At 39.5% G+C, this 20,366-nt stretch overlaps 1 protein-coding gene across 4 annotated transcripts in view; it reads right to left on the bottom strand.

Moving 5' to 3' along the window:
* Positions 1–20,366, bottom strand: part of LOC134337584 (scaffold attachment factor B2-like) — a 98,567-nt gene that overhangs the window by 19,260 nt on the left and 58,941 nt on the right. For all 4 annotated transcript variants that reach the window (XM_063032733.1, XM_063032730.1, XM_063032732.1 and 1 more), the window contains one exon: positions 11,930–12,039. In XM_063032733.1, the coding sequence (XP_062888803.1) occupies positions 11,930–12,039 (110 nt within the window). The remainder of the gene's footprint in view (positions 1–11,929; positions 12,040–20,366) is intronic.

The following is a 20,366-nucleotide window of genomic DNA, read 5'->3' as shown; positions in this document are numbered from 1 at the left end:
CCCCCCCACCCCACCGGTCGGCTGGTCCGCAAGGATATTGTCAATATTAAACCGGTCCACGGTGCAAAAAAGGTTGAGGACCCCGATCTAAACCACCAATAAAAAAGGGAAAGAACCCAAGATCTCCTAGTAGGGGATTAAGATATAAAGGGACAGCATAACCATAATGAAAATAAGACACATAGGGTCAACAAATGGAAACTGTTAGTGACAAAGGACTTGCAAAATATTGTTTATAAAGATATAAATGAGGAGAGCTGAAACAAGTTCATGCAATGCAAAGTTGCTTCATTTTACTTCTGTATATACTGGCATATACATCGAGATACCTGAATATACACCCAAATGATTAAAAAAACTCCAAATGGGATCAGTTCTAAACAACCTTTCAATTTTGTGATGCATTCTAAACTTATTAACACCAGCTGCATTTACTTACAATTACAAGTAATTGCTATTCTACATTTTACATATATGAAGGTAGTAAGTAGTGACGACTTGAAACATATGCATATTACAAAGAAGAAGGTATCTGCAGCCTTGAAATGTATTAAGGTGGGCAAATCCCCAAGGCTTGACCAAGTGCACCCTTGGACTTTATGGGAGGCCGAGGAAGAAATCACAGAGCCCCTTGTAGAGTTATTTGCTTTGTCGTTAGCCACTGGTGAAGTTCCAGAAGACTGGAGGGTGACTATTATTGTTAAGAAGACTAGCAAGGATAGACCAGGGTACTACAGGTTGGTGAGTCTGACTTTAGTTGTCAAGAATTACTGGAAGGAATTCTGAGGGACAAGATTGACAATCACTTGGATAGCCAAGGCCTAATCAGGAAGAGTCAGTGTATGCATGGGAGATCATGTCCGATGCATCTTTTGGAGGTTTTTCAAAGAGGTAACTAAGGAGACAGATGAAGCTATGTCCATATGGATTTTAATAAGGTTTTAGATAAGGTTCCATATGGCAAGCTGATTTTGAAGATGAGGTTGCATGGGATACAGCAGGAGCTAGCAAAGTGGATTCAGAATTGGCTCGATGATAGGAAACAGAAGGTGATGGTTGAAGGTCGATTCTTCGAGAAGAGGCCTGTGGCTCGTGGCGTGCCCCAGGGATTCATGTTGGGACCTCTGATGCTATTTGTTTTTATGTAAATGATTTGGATGTGAGTGTACTTGGCACAATTAGCAAGTTTGTTGATGATACTAAATTAGACAGCCTTATTGATAGTGAAGCAGTTATAGTGAATTACAAATTAGTGACAAAGGACTTGCAAAATATTGTTTATAAAGATATAAATGAGGAGATCTGAAACAAGTTCATGCAATGCAAAGTTGCTGTATTTTACTTCTGTATATACTGGCATATACATCGAGATACCTGAATATGCATCCAAATAATTAAAAAAACTCCAAATGGGATCAGTACTAAACAACCTTTCAATTTTGTGATGCATTCTAAACTTATTAACACCAGCTGCATTTACCTACAATTACAAGTAATTGCTATTCTACATTTTACATATATGAAGGTAGTAAGTAGTGAGGACTTGAAGCATATGCATATTACAAAGAAGAAGGTATCTGCAGCCTTATATCCTTATATCCCTCATCTGTTTGGGAGATGGGCTGAGGAATACCAAATGGATCTCAACTTAAATAAGTGTGAGGTGCTGCATTTTGGACATTCAAACCAGGGTAGGATCTATATAGTGAATGCAGGGATCACGCAGGTAGACAGGATGGTGAAGAAGGTGGTCTTCACAAGTCAGGGCATCATCAGTCGAGCTTTTGAAAAGCGACACCTTGACTGGCACAGTAGCATAGTAGTTAGCATAACGCTATTACAGCGTCAGTAACACTGGTTCAATTCCGTCTCCTAGAACAGAGAAATCTACAGCACATTACAGGCCCTTTGGCCCACAAGGTTGAGGCCAGCATGTAACTACTACTACTACGTCGACTCAGGCCTAGGGGGCCGGCGTCGGGCAAAACCATGTAATCTACTCTAGAAACTGCCTAGAATTACCCTACAACATAGCCCTCCATTTTTCTAAGCTCTACGTACCTATCTAAGAATCTCTTAAAAGACGCTCGTTTATACCTTCTCCTCACAACGGTGTGGGTTTCATCTGGGTGCTCTGATTTCCTCCCACATCCCAAAGATGCAGGTGTTAAATGGTCACATGGCTGTAACTGTGCAGCATTAGCTTGTTGGGCCGAAAGGGGCTGTTACCACACTGCATCTCAAAATAAACAAAAATAAATAAATTATTTTGCAGTTACACACATCATTGGTGAGGAAGCACTTGGAGTATAGTGTGCAGCTTCTGTCCGTTTTTATTACAGGAAAGACATTGTCCAGTTAGATTAGGTACAGAAGAGATTATAGGGAGAGATTGGCCATACTGGATCCTTATTTCGTGAGCATACTAGAATGATGGGAGACTCAGAAGTTTATAAAATCATAAGATGGTTGGTCATAGATCTGAGAAGTAACTTCTAGTAACACAGAAGGTAGCGAGTACCTAGAATAAGCTGCCAGAGGAAGTGGAAGAAGCGGGTACAACAGCAGCAAAAAACCATTTGGACAAGTACAAGGAAGAGAAAGGCTTGGAAGAGTATTGGCTCTTCAAAAATGCCACTGGGATGAGCAGGGATGATGCTGTGGTTGGTATGGACTAAATGACTGAAGGGCCTGTTTCCATACAAATGAATATACAGGTTAGTTTCATCAGCTCTGATTTACTTCTACCAACCCCACACTTTAAGTCGCGGTGACTACAGCGAAGAGTTAAAGAGTGACACTGCTCCTATGTTATATTGCTTAGAGCTGCTTATGAAAGCACCAAATCTCAAATTGGCTGATGGAAGCAGAATACAACTGGTGGCCTCCCCCTGCTTCCCCCCAAAAAGTCTCTGGGAACTTCCAGTAAGATGGTGATAGGTTAATCACTTAAAATTGTCGCTCTGTTTTATTTCTTACCTCCGCACTTCTTATCTTCCTTTTTCTACTCTAGACTGCTAATTTTTGTTTTGTTCTCCTACCTGCCTGTGAATACGTCTGTCTTACAATGGCCTTCAAGCTGGGAAAAAAGAAGTTTCTGCGACTGCCTCCGGCTCATCTGCCGACATTATCGCCATTCTGGACCAGCACCGACAAGAGATTATATCTGAACTTAAGTCAGAATATAAGTCTTTCTTCAGTTCATTGGAGTCAAAATTGGATCAATTTAATTCCAAAGTGGAGAAACAGGCTATTCGACTTTCTCATCTTGACTCAGAAACCGGAGATTTAAAATGTCATGTTCAGCAGCTGGAAGCCATTCCAGCAATTTGAGTGAGAACAACACCAAGTTATCAGCCAAAATAGCTGATCTCAAAGGTCAGAGCAGAAGGCACAATCTACGTATCCTCGGTCTGCCAAAGGCTATCGAAAGCGGAGTTCCTGTTGAACTTTTTTCCTCCTTGCTTTGTGAGGTTTTTGGGAAAGATACTCTTCCAAATTCACCTGAGTTAGACAGAGCTCACCGTATACAGGTATTTCGTTCTAAGCCCGAACTGGGCTCCCAGCCATGCCCAGTTATGCTTTGTTTTCATCGCTATCAGGTGAAAAACCTTTTGATTATGGAAGCACGTCGAAGAGGAAAATTGCATTATCAGGGCCATCCCATTCGTATTGTTGAAGATTATACTCCTCAAGTTTTTTTGAGACTACGCGCCAAATAGAAAGGTGTAATGAAAGAGTTTTACAATCATGGATTTAGGCCCTCGTTATATTACCCTGCCAATCTTTGAATAACTCTTAGTACTGGGGATAAAAAATTGTTCAACTCTGCTACAGAAGCTCAGGAATTCATCAAAAGTCGCCCTGCTGTTACGACTTCTTCAGACTTGATCTGATTATTTAAAATGGCTGATTACTTTTTTTTCTCTCCTTGGTTTTTTTTTTGGTTTCCTTTTAAATTATTGATAATGGTTTATTTCTGGTATAAGAAGTTTAGAAATTTATCGAAAGTCTCCTTGTCATTGTGATTTCTTCAGACTCAATTTGATTATTTAAAATGGCCGATTGTTTTTTTCTCTTTTTTTTGTTGTTTTCCTTTTAAATTTAATTTTTAATATTACTGGAAATGGTTAACTCTGCTATAAGTAATCAAGAAATTTATTTGAAGTCTCCTCGCTATGGTGACTCCCTCTTAATTAATTTTTAAATTACTGAAAATGGTTTAATTCTGCTATAAGAAGTTCAGAACTTTATTGAAAGTCTCCTTGCCATGGTGTCTCCTTCAGACTTGATTTGATTATTTAAAATGGCCGATTGCTATTATTTCTTATTTTCCTTTAAATTTAATTTTTAAATTACTGAAAATGGTTTAACTCTGCTATAAGAAGTTCAGAAATTTACTGAAAGTCTCCTTGCTATGGGGACTCCTAAATTATTTCTTAAATTACTGAAAATGGTTTAAGTCTGCTATAAATTCAGACATTTTTCAAAAGTCTCCTTGCTACAGTGTCTCCTTTAGACTCGATTTGATTATTTAAAATGGCCGACTGGTACTTTTTTTTCCTCTTTCTTTGTTTTTTTTCCCCTGTTTTCTTTATAAATTTTATTTTTTTTATTACTGTATTTTTTTTCTTCGCGGTTATGGTAATCTGGATTATTATTTCAAGTTAAGTCTAATACTTTTTGATAGTACTGTTTTCTTTTTTTTCTTTGTGTACAATTTTAATTCCAAGTGCATAAGCTCTCTGGTTTTTTTTAAACTGTTAATTAAAAGGAGCTCATGAAACAGAAGCTGAAAGTTGGGGTTGGGGTAGTTTTTTTCTGAAGAGCTTGCTGCTGTTCTTGCTTTGGGTTCTGAGGGGGTAGGGAGAGGGTTTCCTAGTGCCAACATTATTTAAGCAATTCTTGGTTATCCTTTGTTATTCAGGACTTTTTTTTTTGTCCTGATTTTTTTGTTTCTTACTTTTGCCCCAGAGCTGTTATTAGAATGTTTGTCCATATTTATGCCTACTATCCTATATGTTTTTTATATGACAATGGTTAACCCATTGAATCTTATAAGCTGAAATGTTAAGGGATTGAACCATCCTGTTAATAGAAGGAAGGTGTTTTCACATCTCAAGCAGCTTCAAGCTGATATTGCTTTTTTGCAAGAAACACATATTCGTAGTTTTGATAACTCTCACCTTATGTCTAGGTAGGTTGGACAGCACTTTCATTCTGCCTTTCCGGGTAAAGCCATGGGGGTTTCAATTTTTCTTAACCAGAATGTTCCCTTTGAGCTTCATAACAAAATTTCAGATACAAATGATCATTTTATTATTGTCTCTGGGGAATTGTATAATAATAGGGTAGTCTTGGCTATACTCCCAATTCAGATGATGTGGATTTTTTTGACCGTTTTTTTTCTTTACTGCCTGACTTGAGTTTATATTCCCTCATATTGGGTGGTGATTTTAATTGTTGGTTAGATCCAGTATTGGATCGATCCTCCTCTGTTCCTAGACTACCTAGTAAATCTGTGTTGTCTATCCATTCTTTCCTTTCTAATTCTGGTATTTCTGATGTGTGGCGCTTTTTCTATCCTACTGAGAGGGATTATTCCTTTTTTTCACATGTCCATCATACTTTTACTGGAATTGATTATTTCTTAATGGATAATCAGCTGATTCCATCTGTTCGCTCTTGCGACTATCAGAGTATAGTGATTTCGGATCATTCCCCAGTTACCCTGTCCATAAATTTCCCTGGTCTTCCTCAAATGAACAAACATTGGCATTTTAATCTGACCTTGTTGTCAGATAATGAGTTTGTAAAATTTATGAAGGACCAGATAACTTTTTTTTAAGTAGTAACATGTCATCTGAAATCTCATCCCAGGTCGTCTGGGACGCCATGAAAGCATATTTGAGTGGTCAAATAATTTCATATACTGTGAATCTGAAAAGAAAGACCTATTTAGAACGTTTAGACTTGATTGGTCAAATTAAAGCAACAGACCAATTATATGCCCAGACCAAAAATCCTGAATTGTATAAGAAGAGAGTAGAACTTCAAACTAAGTTTGACCTCATCTCCACTCGGCCAGTTGAACGCCACCTTCTTGAAAGAGCCGATTTTATATTCATGGGGATAAGTCCAGTAAGTTTTTAGTTAACCAACTAAGACGCTCTAAAGCTAAACAACAAATCACAAAAGTTCGAATGGGAAATGGGAACATTACTTCGAATCATTTTGCTATCAATGACACATTTAAGAACTATTATTCTCGACTTTATATTTCTGAATCTTTAAATGAGAATATCTCGGTTGAGTATTTTTTAAATAGTTTAAATATTCCTTCGTTTTCTTCTGACTTTAAAACAAAACTCAAAGAACTATTATCATTAGAGCAAATATCGTCTGCCATCTCTGTATTACAGTCGGGTAAATCTCCTGTATTGCAGATGACATAGTCCTGCTCTCTGACCAGATGAAGGAAGCACAGCAGCTACTGACAAAAAGTGGAAATTGAGTGCAATAAAGTTGGACTTCACCTAAACGCTAAAAAGACAGAGTACATGGTGTTTAACTGCGACGAAGGTATTCTCAAGACCGTAGAGAATGATACCATTAAGAAAGCCTTTGACTACAAGTACCTTGGGTCAAGAATGATGAGTTCGGAGAACGACATAAAGATATGGAAGGTGCTGGCGTGGAGGGCTATGAACGACATGAAGGAAATCTGGAAGTCGAACCTGACCAGAGGGCTTAAAAACAGGATTTTCATAGCAGTCATAGAGTCCATTCTCACATACGGGTGCGAGACGTGGACACTCACCAACATGATGCAGAAGTCTCTAGATGGTTGCTATACACGAATGCTCCGTATGGCTCTTGACGTGAGTTGACGACAGCACATGACGAATGTCGAGCTCTATAACAACCTACCAATGCTCACCACTAAAATCAAGGCAAGAAGACTGCAACTAGCGGGGCACTGTCTTCGCCACCCCGAGCTACCTGCCAGCCTAGTCATCTTATGGGAGCCCAAGCACGGGAGGATGAACCCTGGGTGCCCTCCCAAGACTATGGTCAACACGCTCCTAGAAGACAGCGGCGCAGCTAATGTAGATGAACTGAACACACTGATGAGGGAGAGGGAGAAGTGGAGAGTCCGTCATCGTGCCCGACCCCGGCCCCCTAGGCCTGAGTCGACGTAGTAGTAGTAGTAGTAAATCTCCCAGACCTGATGGCTTTTCAGCAGAATTTTATAAATCATTTTCTTCACCGCTTTCGTCTCAATTATTTTCAGTTCTATCCGATTCGTTTAAGCATGGTAAATTACCTGCATCATTTAATGAGGCATGTATCATTCTTTTAGCCAAAAAAGGTAAAGATCCGACAGAGTGTTCTTCGTATAGGCCGATTTCTTTATTAAATGTTGATGTTAAAATTTTGGCTAAAGTTTTGGCTCGTAGATTAGAAAACATTATACCCTCTATTATTTCTGAAGATCACACCAATTTTATCAAAAATCCTCTTTCCTTTTTTTAATATACGGCACTTATTTAATATTTTATATTCACCCTCAAATGGGATTCCTGAATGTGTCATTTCTCTTGATGCGGAGAAAGCATTCGATCGCGTCAAATGGAATTACCTTTTTGCGGTTTTAGAAAAATTTGATTTTGGACAAAGTTTTACTACATGGATTAAACTGCTATATTCATGTCCCACTGCTTCTGTTTTGACCAGCTCTCAGCAATCCCAGTCTTTCAGCCTTAAACGTGGCACTCGTTGAGGTTGTCCTTTAAGTCCCATACTCTTCGATTTGGCTATAGAGCCACTTGCCATTGCGTTTCGCAGCTGTGCTGAAGTGACGGGGATTTGGAGGGGAGGTGTTTTATGCTGACGATCTTTTACTTTTTATATCAAACCTGACTACCTCCTTACCCTCAATGTTTTCACTTCTTAATAAATTTAGCCGATTTTCTGGTTATAAACTTAATTTACACAAGAGTGAACTCTTTCCAATCAATAGAGAAGCACAAGCTTTAGTATTCCATGACTTCCCTTTTAAAGTAGTTAACAATCAATTCACTTATCTTGGTGTTACAGTAACAAGGAACTTTAAGAATCTTTTTCGAGGAAATTTTACCAATCTTCTAAACTCTACAAAACAGAGTTTGACACAGTGGTCACCCTTGTCTATGTCTCTTGTAGGTCGTATTAATGTTATTAAAATGTATATCCTTCCTAAATTTTTGTATCTACTTCAGTCTTTACCAATTTTTATTTCTAAAGCTTTTTTTGATGGGTTAGATTCTATTATTTCATCTTATCTATGGGAGGGTAAGTGTCCTAGACCTAATAAAGCTCATCTTCAAAAATCTAAAAAGGAAGGTGGTATGGCCTTGCCAATTTACGTTTATATTATAGGGCAGCCAATATTCGTTGTCTTATTTTTTGGTCTTTCTTCCATAATAAGTCTTACTCTCCAAAATGGGTGGCTGTGGAGTTGAACTCTACTAAGGATCTTCCAATTTCTGCACTTCATGGTTCCGCACTTCCTTGTCATTTGCCTAGACTTATTGTTAATCCTCCTATCAGACATTCTTTAAGAATATGGGCTCAGTTCAGAAAATTTAATGGTCTTCACGGTTTTTCTCTCTCTAGCCCTATTTTACATCATCATCTTTTCCTACCTTCTATGTGGGATTCAACATTTTACAACTGGCATAAAAAGGGTATTAAGCGCTTTGAAGATCTTTTCATTGATAACTGTTTTGCAACTTCTCAACAATTGTCTGTAAAGTTTAATCTACCTAATACTCACTTCTTTAGATATCTTCAAATTAGACATTTCATCAACCCTTTGATATCAAATTTTCCTGAGATGCATGAGAAAAATGTTCTGGATTTGTTTCTCTGTATCAATTCATTGGGTAAAGGTTTAATTTCTGCTATTCGGGATGTTAGTGATTCTGAGGCATGCCCCTTTTGATAAAATTAGAACTGCCTGGGAACAAGATCTAAATATCTCCTTATCTGATGCGGGTTTGGGATTTAATTCTTAAGTCCGTCAACTCAACCTCTCTGTGTGCTCGCCACTGCCTTTTGCAGTTTAAGGCTGTACACAGGGGTTCACATGTCTAAAACTAAATTATCACGGCTTTATCCTGGCATTAGTCCTGTCTGTGATAAGTGTAAAGGGGCCGAGGCTTCCCTTATTCATATGTATTGGACCTGTCCTAGTCTAGAGAAATTTTGGAGAGAGGTTTTTTCAACCCTATCTCATATTCTTAACTGCCATTTAGAACCTAACCCTCTGGTTGCTCTTTTTGGCACCTTGGGTGACGTAAATTTGCACTTGAGTCCGACTAAATGCTGAACATCCAGGAGGAAATCTGCAGACGCTGGAAAATTTCAAGCAACACACATCAAAGTTGCTGGTGAACGCAGCAGGCTAGGCAGCATCTCTAGGAAGAGGTACAGTTGACGTTTCAGGTATTCTTTTTCTCTCTCTCTCCTTTTTCTCCCTCTGTCCCTCTCACTATACTCCTTGCCCATCTTCTGGGCTTTCCCTCCCCCTTTCTTTCTCCCTAGGCCTCCCGTCCCATGATCCTCTCATATCCCTTTTGCCAATCACCTGTCCAGCTCTTGACTCCATCCCTGCCCCTCCTGTCTTCTCGTATCATTTTGGATCTCCCCCTCCCCCTCCCACTTTCAAATCCCTTACTCACTCTTCCTTCAGTTAGTCCTGACGAAGGGTCTCGGCCCGAAACGTCGACTGTTCCTCTTCCTAGAGATGCTGCCTGGCCTGCTGCGTTCACCAGCAACTTTGATGTGTGTTGCTTTAAATGTTGAACATTACCTTTTGTCTCTCTTTTGGCTAGACGGTTGGTTCTCCTTAGGTGGAAAGATGCTGCCCCACCCACTCACGCTCAATGGCTTAGTGATATTATGGCCTGTTTAGACCTCGAAAAGATTAATTATTCATTTCTCAATTCGGACGTAATATTTCATAAGGTTTGGGGACCTTTTCTTGAATATTTTCACAATTCTTCTTTAGGGTAAGCTTATCCTTTTTTTGTATGCTACAATCCCTTACTTCCAGCTTTTTGTTTTGTAAGTTATATGGTTTTTTGTTGTCAATTACATTATACTTTTGGTAGTTGGCATTATACTTTCTTTTTTTCTATGTATATTTACAGTTCTCTGGGGTTGAATGCTCCGATTGATTTTTTTTATATATGCACAATGGTTGGCCTGGGTTTTTTTTTCAGTGGGAGGTTGGAGTGGATACCTATTTTACATAATTCTCTTTTGGCTGCTTTTTTTTTCTTAATTGTTATGAATTACATATTGGATTTGTTTGTTTTGCACTGTATAAATCTCCATTTTGTTGTTGGGTTCGCTTTCTCCAGTTTCTCGTAGAAATGCATTAAAAAATCAATTTTAAAAAAGTCTCCGGGGGTGGGGGGGCTGACTGCTCACTGACACTGGATAACTCAGGAACATTATTAGTTTAGCAATTTCAGATCACATTTTCCTCATTTTTTCCACGCTATCAACAGCAATCCATCTATTGTAGCTTCTTTACTTTTCATGATCTTTCCTTTTGTCATTTAATTTCTCCTGCATTCCATCACAAGCTTTCCTTTCTGTTCTCTCCTATTGTTTGTTTTGCTTTCTGACAAGTACTTTAATAAGATGTAACAGATGTTATACTCCAGTTTTCACCAATCTTAAGTTACTGACTTAAACTTCACATTCCACAAATACCTGCTGTGCATTTGCATTGTTTTTATTCATAATTCAGATTTCAAAATTGGAAGTACTTTTCTCTTGCATTGTCATATCAGCAAACTCTTGAAAATTATACCAATAAACAGATAAGTCAGTAGTGTCATCTTCTTGAGAAAATGAACTATAAAATATCAGCTCAGTGGAATATCAGATTGGAAAACTGCAATACAACTTTGATGTTATATTTAATACTAGCAGGCACAGGCAGGACATCTCCCTAATCCTTTATACAATACAGCACATTTATCCTTCAAATGTTGTAAACACAACTGGTTCAGCTCCTTGAGCTCTAAACTTGGTCTATTATTCCACCTTTTCCCCCGTTCATGTTTCTTTTTTATTTTTCATATTTATTCACCACTTTGAAATGCTATTTTCAGCAACGCTTCTGATAGGGCAATCCATTTCTCTCTGACTGACATATTTTGCCCTCACCCTTTATAATTCTGCAATGCCCTTAAATTTATACACTCATTTCCAATTTATTGGAGATGGAGAACAGTTCATTTCCAGTTAATGCAAAAATGTAACAGGTTTTCTCCAGGTTTTAGGACCAAGGTCACAGATGTTTTTAGCTGTTGATGACTTAGTTACAATACAGGAAGAGGTCATTCAGCCCACTACATTCTTGCTGGTTTCCAAAAGGTCAAACCATCAGTCTCATTTCTCCTCCCATTTCACTATAATCTTGCAATTTATTGTTTTTCATATCACCAGTAACTCTCCTTTCTTTTCACATTTATGTTATGTTCAACAGTAACCAGAAGCACCAGAAGAAACCCTCAGAGATAGTGTGAAAATGCCACGTAGATAAGATCAACCTTAGAGTTGTGGAGTGACAGACCTACAGTAAATGCCAAGCCACTATGTTAGCCTGTACCCAATTAAGTTACTAGCAGGTCTTTAGTGTGTGGAAGGAAATCAGAGTACCAGGAGAAACCCACAAGGTCACAGGAAGATGTGCAAATTTCACACAATCTACACTGGAAGATAATGACTACTGATAAACTCCGTACAGATAGTATCTAAGTCAGTAACTACTGCTAAGTATGAGCAATGATTCTCCAGTGTTGAAATGGCCAGAAACAATTTCTTTCTTCACATTGTTCAGAAACACAAGACTATTGTAGAGTTTCACCTTGCCAATGATTCCTTGACATCATTCCATTATCCATGCCTTCCTGCCAGGAATGATCAGGAAATCTGTCCATTTTCTGACTAAGATCACTGTTCCAACCTTCACTGAAGCTGAAAACAAAAATTCTTCAGTAAGCATTAAAAATTAGAGGGCAGAGGTTTAATGTATATCAGAAAAGCAAGACAGTTAATCATCAAATACAGTGCCCCTATTTCTTCACTAGGTCTTTTGCTCAAATTTGCTCATTCTGAGAATGAAGATTAAGCAGCAATATTTTCAGTTGGCAGAGACAAATCCGAATCAGAACCATATGTCATGAAATGTGTTGTTATGTGGCAGCAGTACATAGATAATAATAACTGTAAATTGCTATATATATAGTTATGTTAAATAAGTCATACAAAAAGAGAAAAAAGTAGTAGTGAGGTTGTGTTTATGGGTTCAATATCCATTCAGAAATCTGACGGCAGAGGGCAAGAAGCTATTCCCTGAACCTGGTAACCAAGAAAAAACATGGTGAAATATGGGCATGTACGTAAAAAAGGTAATGCTGGGGAATTGAAACTTTTTGCTACTAGGGCAGCACCAAGGACACCCAGCCGGAGGGCATTATGAGCCAGAGTAAATTTATTGTGGCACAATACACTAATATTATAAAGAACAATTGTTCTCACTTTAATCCAATGCCCCATCCATGGAAAAAATGATCATCCTACCCAATATACCCTTTTTTGTGAACTGATTGCAGAATTGAAGTCAGAAATAGTGACCATTACTCAACTTACTTTTGAAGGAAAAATAGAACTTTAAAAGGGTAAAAACAAGTTGATGTACAAAGAGTATTAGTGCAATGGCAAGTAGACACAAGTGTGAATAAATTCACCAATAAGAGGGACATGGAAAATTGTGAGGACAGCGTAAAATAGGCTGATATGCGAGTTGAGGTTAAGAAACAGGATGTGCTGGAACCTTTGAAAAACATTAGGATAGATAACTCCATAAGACCTTAAGACATAAGAGCAGAATTAGGCCATTGAGTCTGCTCTGCTATTCCATCATGGCTGATCCCGGATCCCATTCACTTGCCTTCTCACCATTTCCTTTGATGTCTCTGGGGTCAGATGAGATATACCCCAGGTTACTACGGAAACCAAGGGAAAAGACTGATGAGCCTTTGAAGGTGATCTTTGCATTCTCAGGGGCCACAAGAGTAGTACCAGATGACTGGAAAGTAGCAAATGTTATTCCTTTGTTCAAAAAAGGGAGTAGGGAGTAGAGAATTATAGAATTATAGAGAATTATTGTCTTCCTTTGCCTGTGGTGAACAAATTGTTGAAGAAGAGACTTAGATACAAGATTTCTGAGCATTTGAAGAAGCAGAGTTTGATTGGGGATAGTCAGCATGGCTTTGTGAGAGGCAAATCATGCCTCACGAGCCAGATTGATTTACTTGACGATATGACAAAGCACATTGATGAAGGTAGAGCAGTAGATGTGTTGTACATGGAATTTAGTAAGGCGTTTGTTAAGGTTCCCCATGGTAGGCTCATTCAGAAAGTCAGGAAGCATGAGATCTAAGAAAACTTGGTTGTGTGGATTCAGAATTGGTTTGCCCACAGAAGGCAGAAGGTAGTTGCAGATGGACCATATTCTGCCTGGAGGTCGCTGAGCAATGTGTTCCATAGCCATCTTTTTTGGGATCCCTATTCTTTGCAATTTTTACAAATGACTTGGATGAGGAAATGGAAGGGCGTGTTTGTAAGTTTGCAGATGACATGAAGGTTGGTGGTAGTGTGGATAGTATGGAAGGAAACTGTAAGCTACAGTGGGATATTGACATGTAGAGCTGGGCTGAGAAGTGGCAGATGGAGTTCAACCCACAGAAGTATGAAGTGTGAAATGATGCACTTTAAAGGACGAATTTGAACAGTGAATACAGGGTTAATGGCAGGATTCTTAGCAGTGTGTAGCAACAGAGGGATTTGGGGTCCACTTCTATAGATCCCTCAAAGTTAATGTGCAAGTTGATAGAGTTGTTAAGAAATCTTATAATGTGTTGGCCTTCATTAGTCAGGGGACTGCATTCGTGAGGTAATGTTGCAACTCTATAAAACCCTGGTTACACCACACTTCGAATATTGTGTCTGCCTCCTTTATAAAAAGGATGTGGAAGCTATTGAGAGGATTCAGAGAAGATTTACCAGAAAGCTGCCTTGATTAGAGAAAATATTTTATGAGGATAGGTTGGGGAACCTAGGGCTTTTCCCTGGAGCAAAGGAAGATGAGAGGTGACTTGATAGAGGTGTGCAAGATGATGAGGCATAGTTGTCAACCAGAGACTTTTTCCAGTGGGAGAAATGTCTAGAATGGTTGGGGGGGGGGGGGCATAATTTTGAGAGATTGAAGGATGGTATGAGGAGGAGAGATGTCAGAAGTAAGTTCACCCCTCCCCCCCCACTGGTGGGTGCATAGAACATCCTGCCTGAGGTGGTGATAAAGATACATTATAAACATTTAATAAACTTTTAGATAGGCATATGGATGATAGAAAAATTGATGGCTATTTAAGAGGAAAGTGTAGATTAAAAGGTTGGCACAACATTGTGTGCCAAAGGGTCTGTACTGTGCTTTAATGCTCTGTATTTTATAGAGGTGCAAGTAATTAAGAAAGTGTGTGTACCTTAATACCAAGGTTGCTGGAGTAAAACTAGAAAGCCTTGCTGAGTCTGTATTAAGGTTAGGGAAAACCTTGTTTGGGGCATTGCTAAAGGATACATTGGACTTAGAATCACAGCAGCTTGATACTCTGACCATTTCCTAGGATGAGATGCTGCCCAATGATGAACAACTAAATAAGATTAGGTCATACTGGAGTTCAGAAAAATGCAGCAGCTCAGTGAAATAAACAAGATTCTGTGACGGGGTGATAGGATGCATGCTGTTTCTCCAGATGTTAAGTATAAAGCAACTGTTGGCTGGCTGACAAGTCTCCAGGTCCATGTGCACTTAACTTTAGGATATTAAAACTGTTTTCATTTTCTAAAGCTTCTTAGGGAATAGTTCCATTATATTGGAAAACAGCAAATACTCATTATACAAGAAAGGCAGAAAGCAGGAAATTACAGGACATTAGCTTAACATCTGCTATAGGGAAACTGTTGGAAGTTATTAAAAGGATTTAAAAATATTCAGGCATTCAACCAAAGTCAACTATAAAAGGGAAGTTAAATTTATTAATAACAGAATGGAAATGAAAACAAGAGGATGTAATAGGATTCCCAGAAAGCATTTGATAGACTCAGATAATTGAGTTGTGCAGCACTTCTGGGCTCTTCACCCCTAATGTGTGCGTCCATCTAAACTAATCCCACTTGATACAAGAAATCCATGCCCCTTTTATGCCTTGCTCACTCAAATACTTTTCAAGATGCTTCTTAAATAATGTTCCTTTACTTGCCTCTTCCACATCCTCTGACATCTCCTTTCAGATATGAACTATTCTATTATGAAAATTTACCCCTCAGATTCCCTTTAAACCTCCTCCTCTCACCATAAACCGAAAACCTCTCATAGGAAACAGATACTGACCATCCACCCAGTCGATGTCTTTGATAATTTTTACATACTTTTATTATGTAAATTCTCAGATCCCTTTGTTCCAGGAACAACAGACCAAGCCTGTCCTATCTCTCCTAATAACTCAAGACCTTAATCCAGGCATTGTTTCTGTGAATTTTTCTATATGCTCTTTAGCTTAATCACATACTTCCTGTAGTGTGGTGACCAGAACTGCACATAACACACCAAGTGCAGCCGAACTGGTGTTTTATACAATTGTACCAGTTCTTGTATTCCATGCCTCAGCCAATGGAACAGGCCAACAGGTAAACAGGTAAACATGAACCAGCCAACTGTACCCCCAAGGTCTCTCTACTCAATAATACTTCCCAGGGGACTATCATTCACAGTACATGTCCTACTCAGGTTTAACTTCCTGAATTGCAACACTTCACACTTAAATTCCATCTGCCATAACTTTTGCCAACTTCCCTAGTTATTGCCATGGAATTACGGAGTGACACTACAGCACAGAAGCAGCCCTTTGGCCATCCAGTCCATGCCAACCTGACCTTTTATCTAATCTAATCCCATCCCATCCATACTCCTCTTATCCTCATACTTTTCCAAACTTCTCTTAAATGTTATAATGGAACTGGAATCTACTACTACAGCTAGCAGCTCATTTCACACTCACACCACCCTCTGAGTGAGAAGTTTCCCCTTAAATATTTCACCTTTCACCCTTAACTTATGACCTCTAGTTCACATTTCACCCAACCTCAGGGGATAAAGCCTGCATACATTCACCTGATCTATACCCCTCACAATTTTGTATACCACTCTAAGATCTACCCCCCTAATTTACTGGACTCCAGGGAATAAGATCCTAAACTATTCCCCATTTCCTATAACTCAGAGCCTCAAGCCTGAGCAACATTCTTGCCTGGTGAGTAGCCAGAAGTCTTGGTACATATTGGCACCAACGATATAGGTCAGAAATTGGAGGAAGTCCTGAAGAGAGAACTTAGGGAGCTAAATAGAAAGCTGAAAAACACAACCTCCAGTGTAGTAATCTTTGGATTGCTGCCTGTGCTATGCACCAGTGAGGATAAGATTAGGATGATTTGGCAGATGAATGCGTGGCTGGGGAATTAGTGCAAGGGCAGGGTTTCAGATTTCTGGATCATTGCGATGTCTCCTGGGAAAGGTATAACCTGTACTAAAGGGACAGATTACATTTGAACCCGACAGGAACCAATACCCTAGCAGACAGGTTTGCTAGAGCTGTTGGAGAGGATTGTAACTAATTTGGCAGGAAGATGGGTAACTGAGTAATAGGGCTAAGGATGAGGCAGTTGGTATATAAGCAGAGGCAGGGTGTAGTGAGACTGTCAGGAAGGAAAGACAGATGTTAGGGCAAAATTGCAGTCAATGGGATAAGTTGCAGTAACGGGGGACAAAATCGAAAAGGGTGACAAATACAGGACTGAAGATGTTGTATCTGAATGCTTGCAGTATTATTATGCAGATTGGCAGGCATGATGTTGTGAGCATCACTGAGTCCTGGCTGAAAGAAGATTATAGTTGGGAGCTTAACATCCAAGGATACACATTGTATTTAAAGGACAGGTAGGTAGGCAGGGGGTTGACGCGGCTCTGTTGGCAAAAAATGCAATCAAATCCTTAGAAAAAGGTGACATAGGATTGGCTGTAAATCATTGGGTTAAGAAACTGCAATGGTAAAAAGACCCTGATGGGAGTAATAGAAAGGCCTCTGAACAGTGGGCTACAACTTACAAAGCGAAATAGAAAATGCATGTCAAAAGGGCAATGTTATGATTGTCATAGTGGATTTCAATATGCAAGTAGATTAGGAATATCAGGTTGGTGCAGATTTTGGATTCTGAAAGAGAGAATTGTAGGATGCCTATGAGATGGCTTTTTAGAACATCTTGTGGTTGAGCCCACTAGGGGATCAGCTATTCTGTATTGAGAGTTGTGTAATAAATCAGATTTGATTAGGGTTATTAAGGTAGGAGGCAGTAATCATAATATGATAGAATTCATCCTGTAATTTGAGAGAGGGAAGCTAAAGTCAAATGTATCAATACTACAGTGAAGTTAAAGGGAATTACAAAAGCATGAAGGAAGAGCTGGCCAAAATTGATTAAAAGGTGACACTAGCAGGGATGACAGCAGAGTAGCAATGGCTGAAGTTTTTGGGAGCAATTCAGAAGGTGCAGGATAGAGACATCTCAAAGAAGTAGTTGTAGTATAAAGGCAGGATGATGCAACTGTGGCTGACAAGGGAAGTCAAAGACAGCATAAAAGCAAAGGAGACGGCATAAAATAGAGCAAAATCTAATGATAAGTTAAAGGCTTCGGAAGCTTTTAAAATCCAACAGGTGGCAACTAAAAATGCCATGGAGGAAAAGATGAAATATGAAGGTAAGCTAGCCAATAATATCAAAGAGGATACCAATAGGATTTTCAGATATATAAAGAGTATAAGAGAGGCAAAAGTCAATGTCAGACTGCTATAGAGGTAGTAATGGGGAACATGGAAATGGCTGACGAACTGAATAATAAGTATTTTGTATCATTCTTCATGTGGAAAAGATCGAGAGTCAGGGGGCAGAAGTGAGGGCAGTTGCTATTACAAGGAAGAGGGTGCCTGGGAAGCTGAAAGGTAGATAAGTCACCTGGACCAGATGGATGACAGTCGAGGGTTCTGAAAGAGGTAGCTGAAGAGATTATGGAGCCAATAGTAATGGTCTTTCAAGAATCACTAGATTGTGGCATGGTTCCAGAGTTCTGGAAAACTGCAGATGTCACTCTGCTCTTAAAGAAGGGAGGGAGGCAGAAGAAAGGAAATTATAGGCCACTTAGCTTGACCTCAGTGGCTGGGAAGATGTTGGAGTCAATTGTTAAAGATGAGGTTTCAAGGTACCTGGAGGCACATGATAAAGTAGGCCATAGTCGGCGTGGATATTTTGAGGGAAAATCGTGCCTGACAAATCTGTTGGAATTCTTTGAGGAAATAACAAGCAGGATAGACAGAAGGGGATTGGTGGATGTTGTCCACTTAGATTTTCAGAAGGCCTTTGACAAAGTATGAGGCTGTTTTGCAAGGTAAGAGCCCATGGTATCACAAGAAAGCCACTAGCATGGTTAGAAAACTGGCTGACTGTCAGCAGGCAAAGAGTGGAAATAAAGGGAGCCTTTTCTGATTGGCTGCCTGTGACCAGAGGTGTTCCGCAGGGGTCGGTGTTGAGACTACTTTTTACATTGTGTCAATGATTTGGATGACGGAATTAATGGCTTTGTGGCCACGTTCGTGGATAATACAAAGGTGAGTGGAAGGGCAGACAGTGTTGAGGAAGCAGGGAGGCTGCAGAGGATTTAGGCAGATTAGGAGAATGGGCAAAGAAGTGACAATTGGAAAACCATGTCGGGAAGTGTATGGTCATGCACTTTGGTGGAAGGAATAAAAGCACAGACTATTTTTGAAAAGGGGAGAAAATTCAAAAATTCCAGGTGCAAAAGGACTTGGCAGTCCTCGTGCTGGACTCCCTAAAGGCAAACCTGCCAGTTGAGTTGCTAGTAAGGAAGGCAAATGCAATGTTAGCATTCATTTTGAGAGGACTAGAATATAAAAATAAGGATGTAATACTGAGCCTTTATAAGGCACTGGTGAGATCTCACATGGAGTATCATGAGAAGTTTTGGGCCCTTTATCAAAGAATGGATGTGCTGACATTGAAGAGAGTTCACAAAAATGGCTCCGGGAATGATAGCCTTATCATATGAGGAGAGTTTGATATCTCTAGGCCTTTACTCACTGGAATTTAAAAGAATGAGGAGGGATCCCATAACCTATTGAATGTTGACAGGCCTAGATAGAGTGGATGTGGAGAGGATGTTTCCTATCGTGGGAGAGTTTAGGACCAGAGGGCACAACCTCAGAACAGAGGAATGTCCATTTAGAATGGAGATGAGGAGGGATTTATTTAGCCAGAGGGTGGTGATTCTGTGGAATCCCTTACCACAGGTGGCAGTGGAGGCGAGGTCATTGGGGGTATTTAAGGCAGAAGTTGATAGATCTTTGATAGGTCAGGGCATGAAAGGTTACAGGGAGAAGGTAGGAGAATGAGTTAAGCGGGATATGGATCTGCCATGATCAAATAATGTAGAATTGATGGGTCGAATGGCCTAATTCTGCTCCTATGTCTTATGGTCTTAAATTTTTTCTGCACTCTTTCAAGCATTGATATCTTTCCTGTAGATAGGTGACTAGAACTGCACACAATGCTCCAAATTCAGCTTCACCAACATCTTACACAACTTCAAAATAACATCTCAGCTCCTGTACTCAATGCCCTGACTCAAGGCCAACGTATTAAAAGTTCTCTTTACAACCCTTATCTACCTGTGATACCACTTTCAAGGAATTATGGATCTGTACTTCCAGGACCCTTTGCTCTAATACACACCTCAGAGCCTTACCATTCTTTGTCCTTCCACAATGCAGCACCTCACACTTGTCCACATCAAATTTCATCTGTCATTTTTCAGCCCATCTTTCCCAGCTGGCTGATCTTGTAACATTACACCATGAAATTTGGTATTTTCTGTACCAATCGGGCCACTTACATTCTCATCCAAATCACTAATATATATGACAAGAGAACCCAGCTCCAATCCCTGCGGCAGGCTTCCAGGTGATCAATCTACCACGAGGGATCTCGTCAAAGACCCTGCTAAAGTACATTTATACAACTATCAACAATCCTCTTGGTCACCTCTTCGAAGAATTCAATCAAATTCCTGAGACATGATTTCCCATGCACAAAGTCCCGTTGACTATCCCTAGTCT

Source organism: Mobula hypostoma, chromosome 24 (genome assembly GCF_963921235.1).
Source record: "Mobula hypostoma chromosome 24, sMobHyp1.1, whole genome shotgun sequence".
In the NCBI taxonomy this organism is placed as follows: Eukaryota; Metazoa; Chordata; class Chondrichthyes; order Myliobatiformes; family Myliobatidae; genus Mobula; species Mobula hypostoma.
Note: the sequence above shows the minus strand (reverse complement) of the source record. Positions and strands in the feature narration are given on the sequence as shown.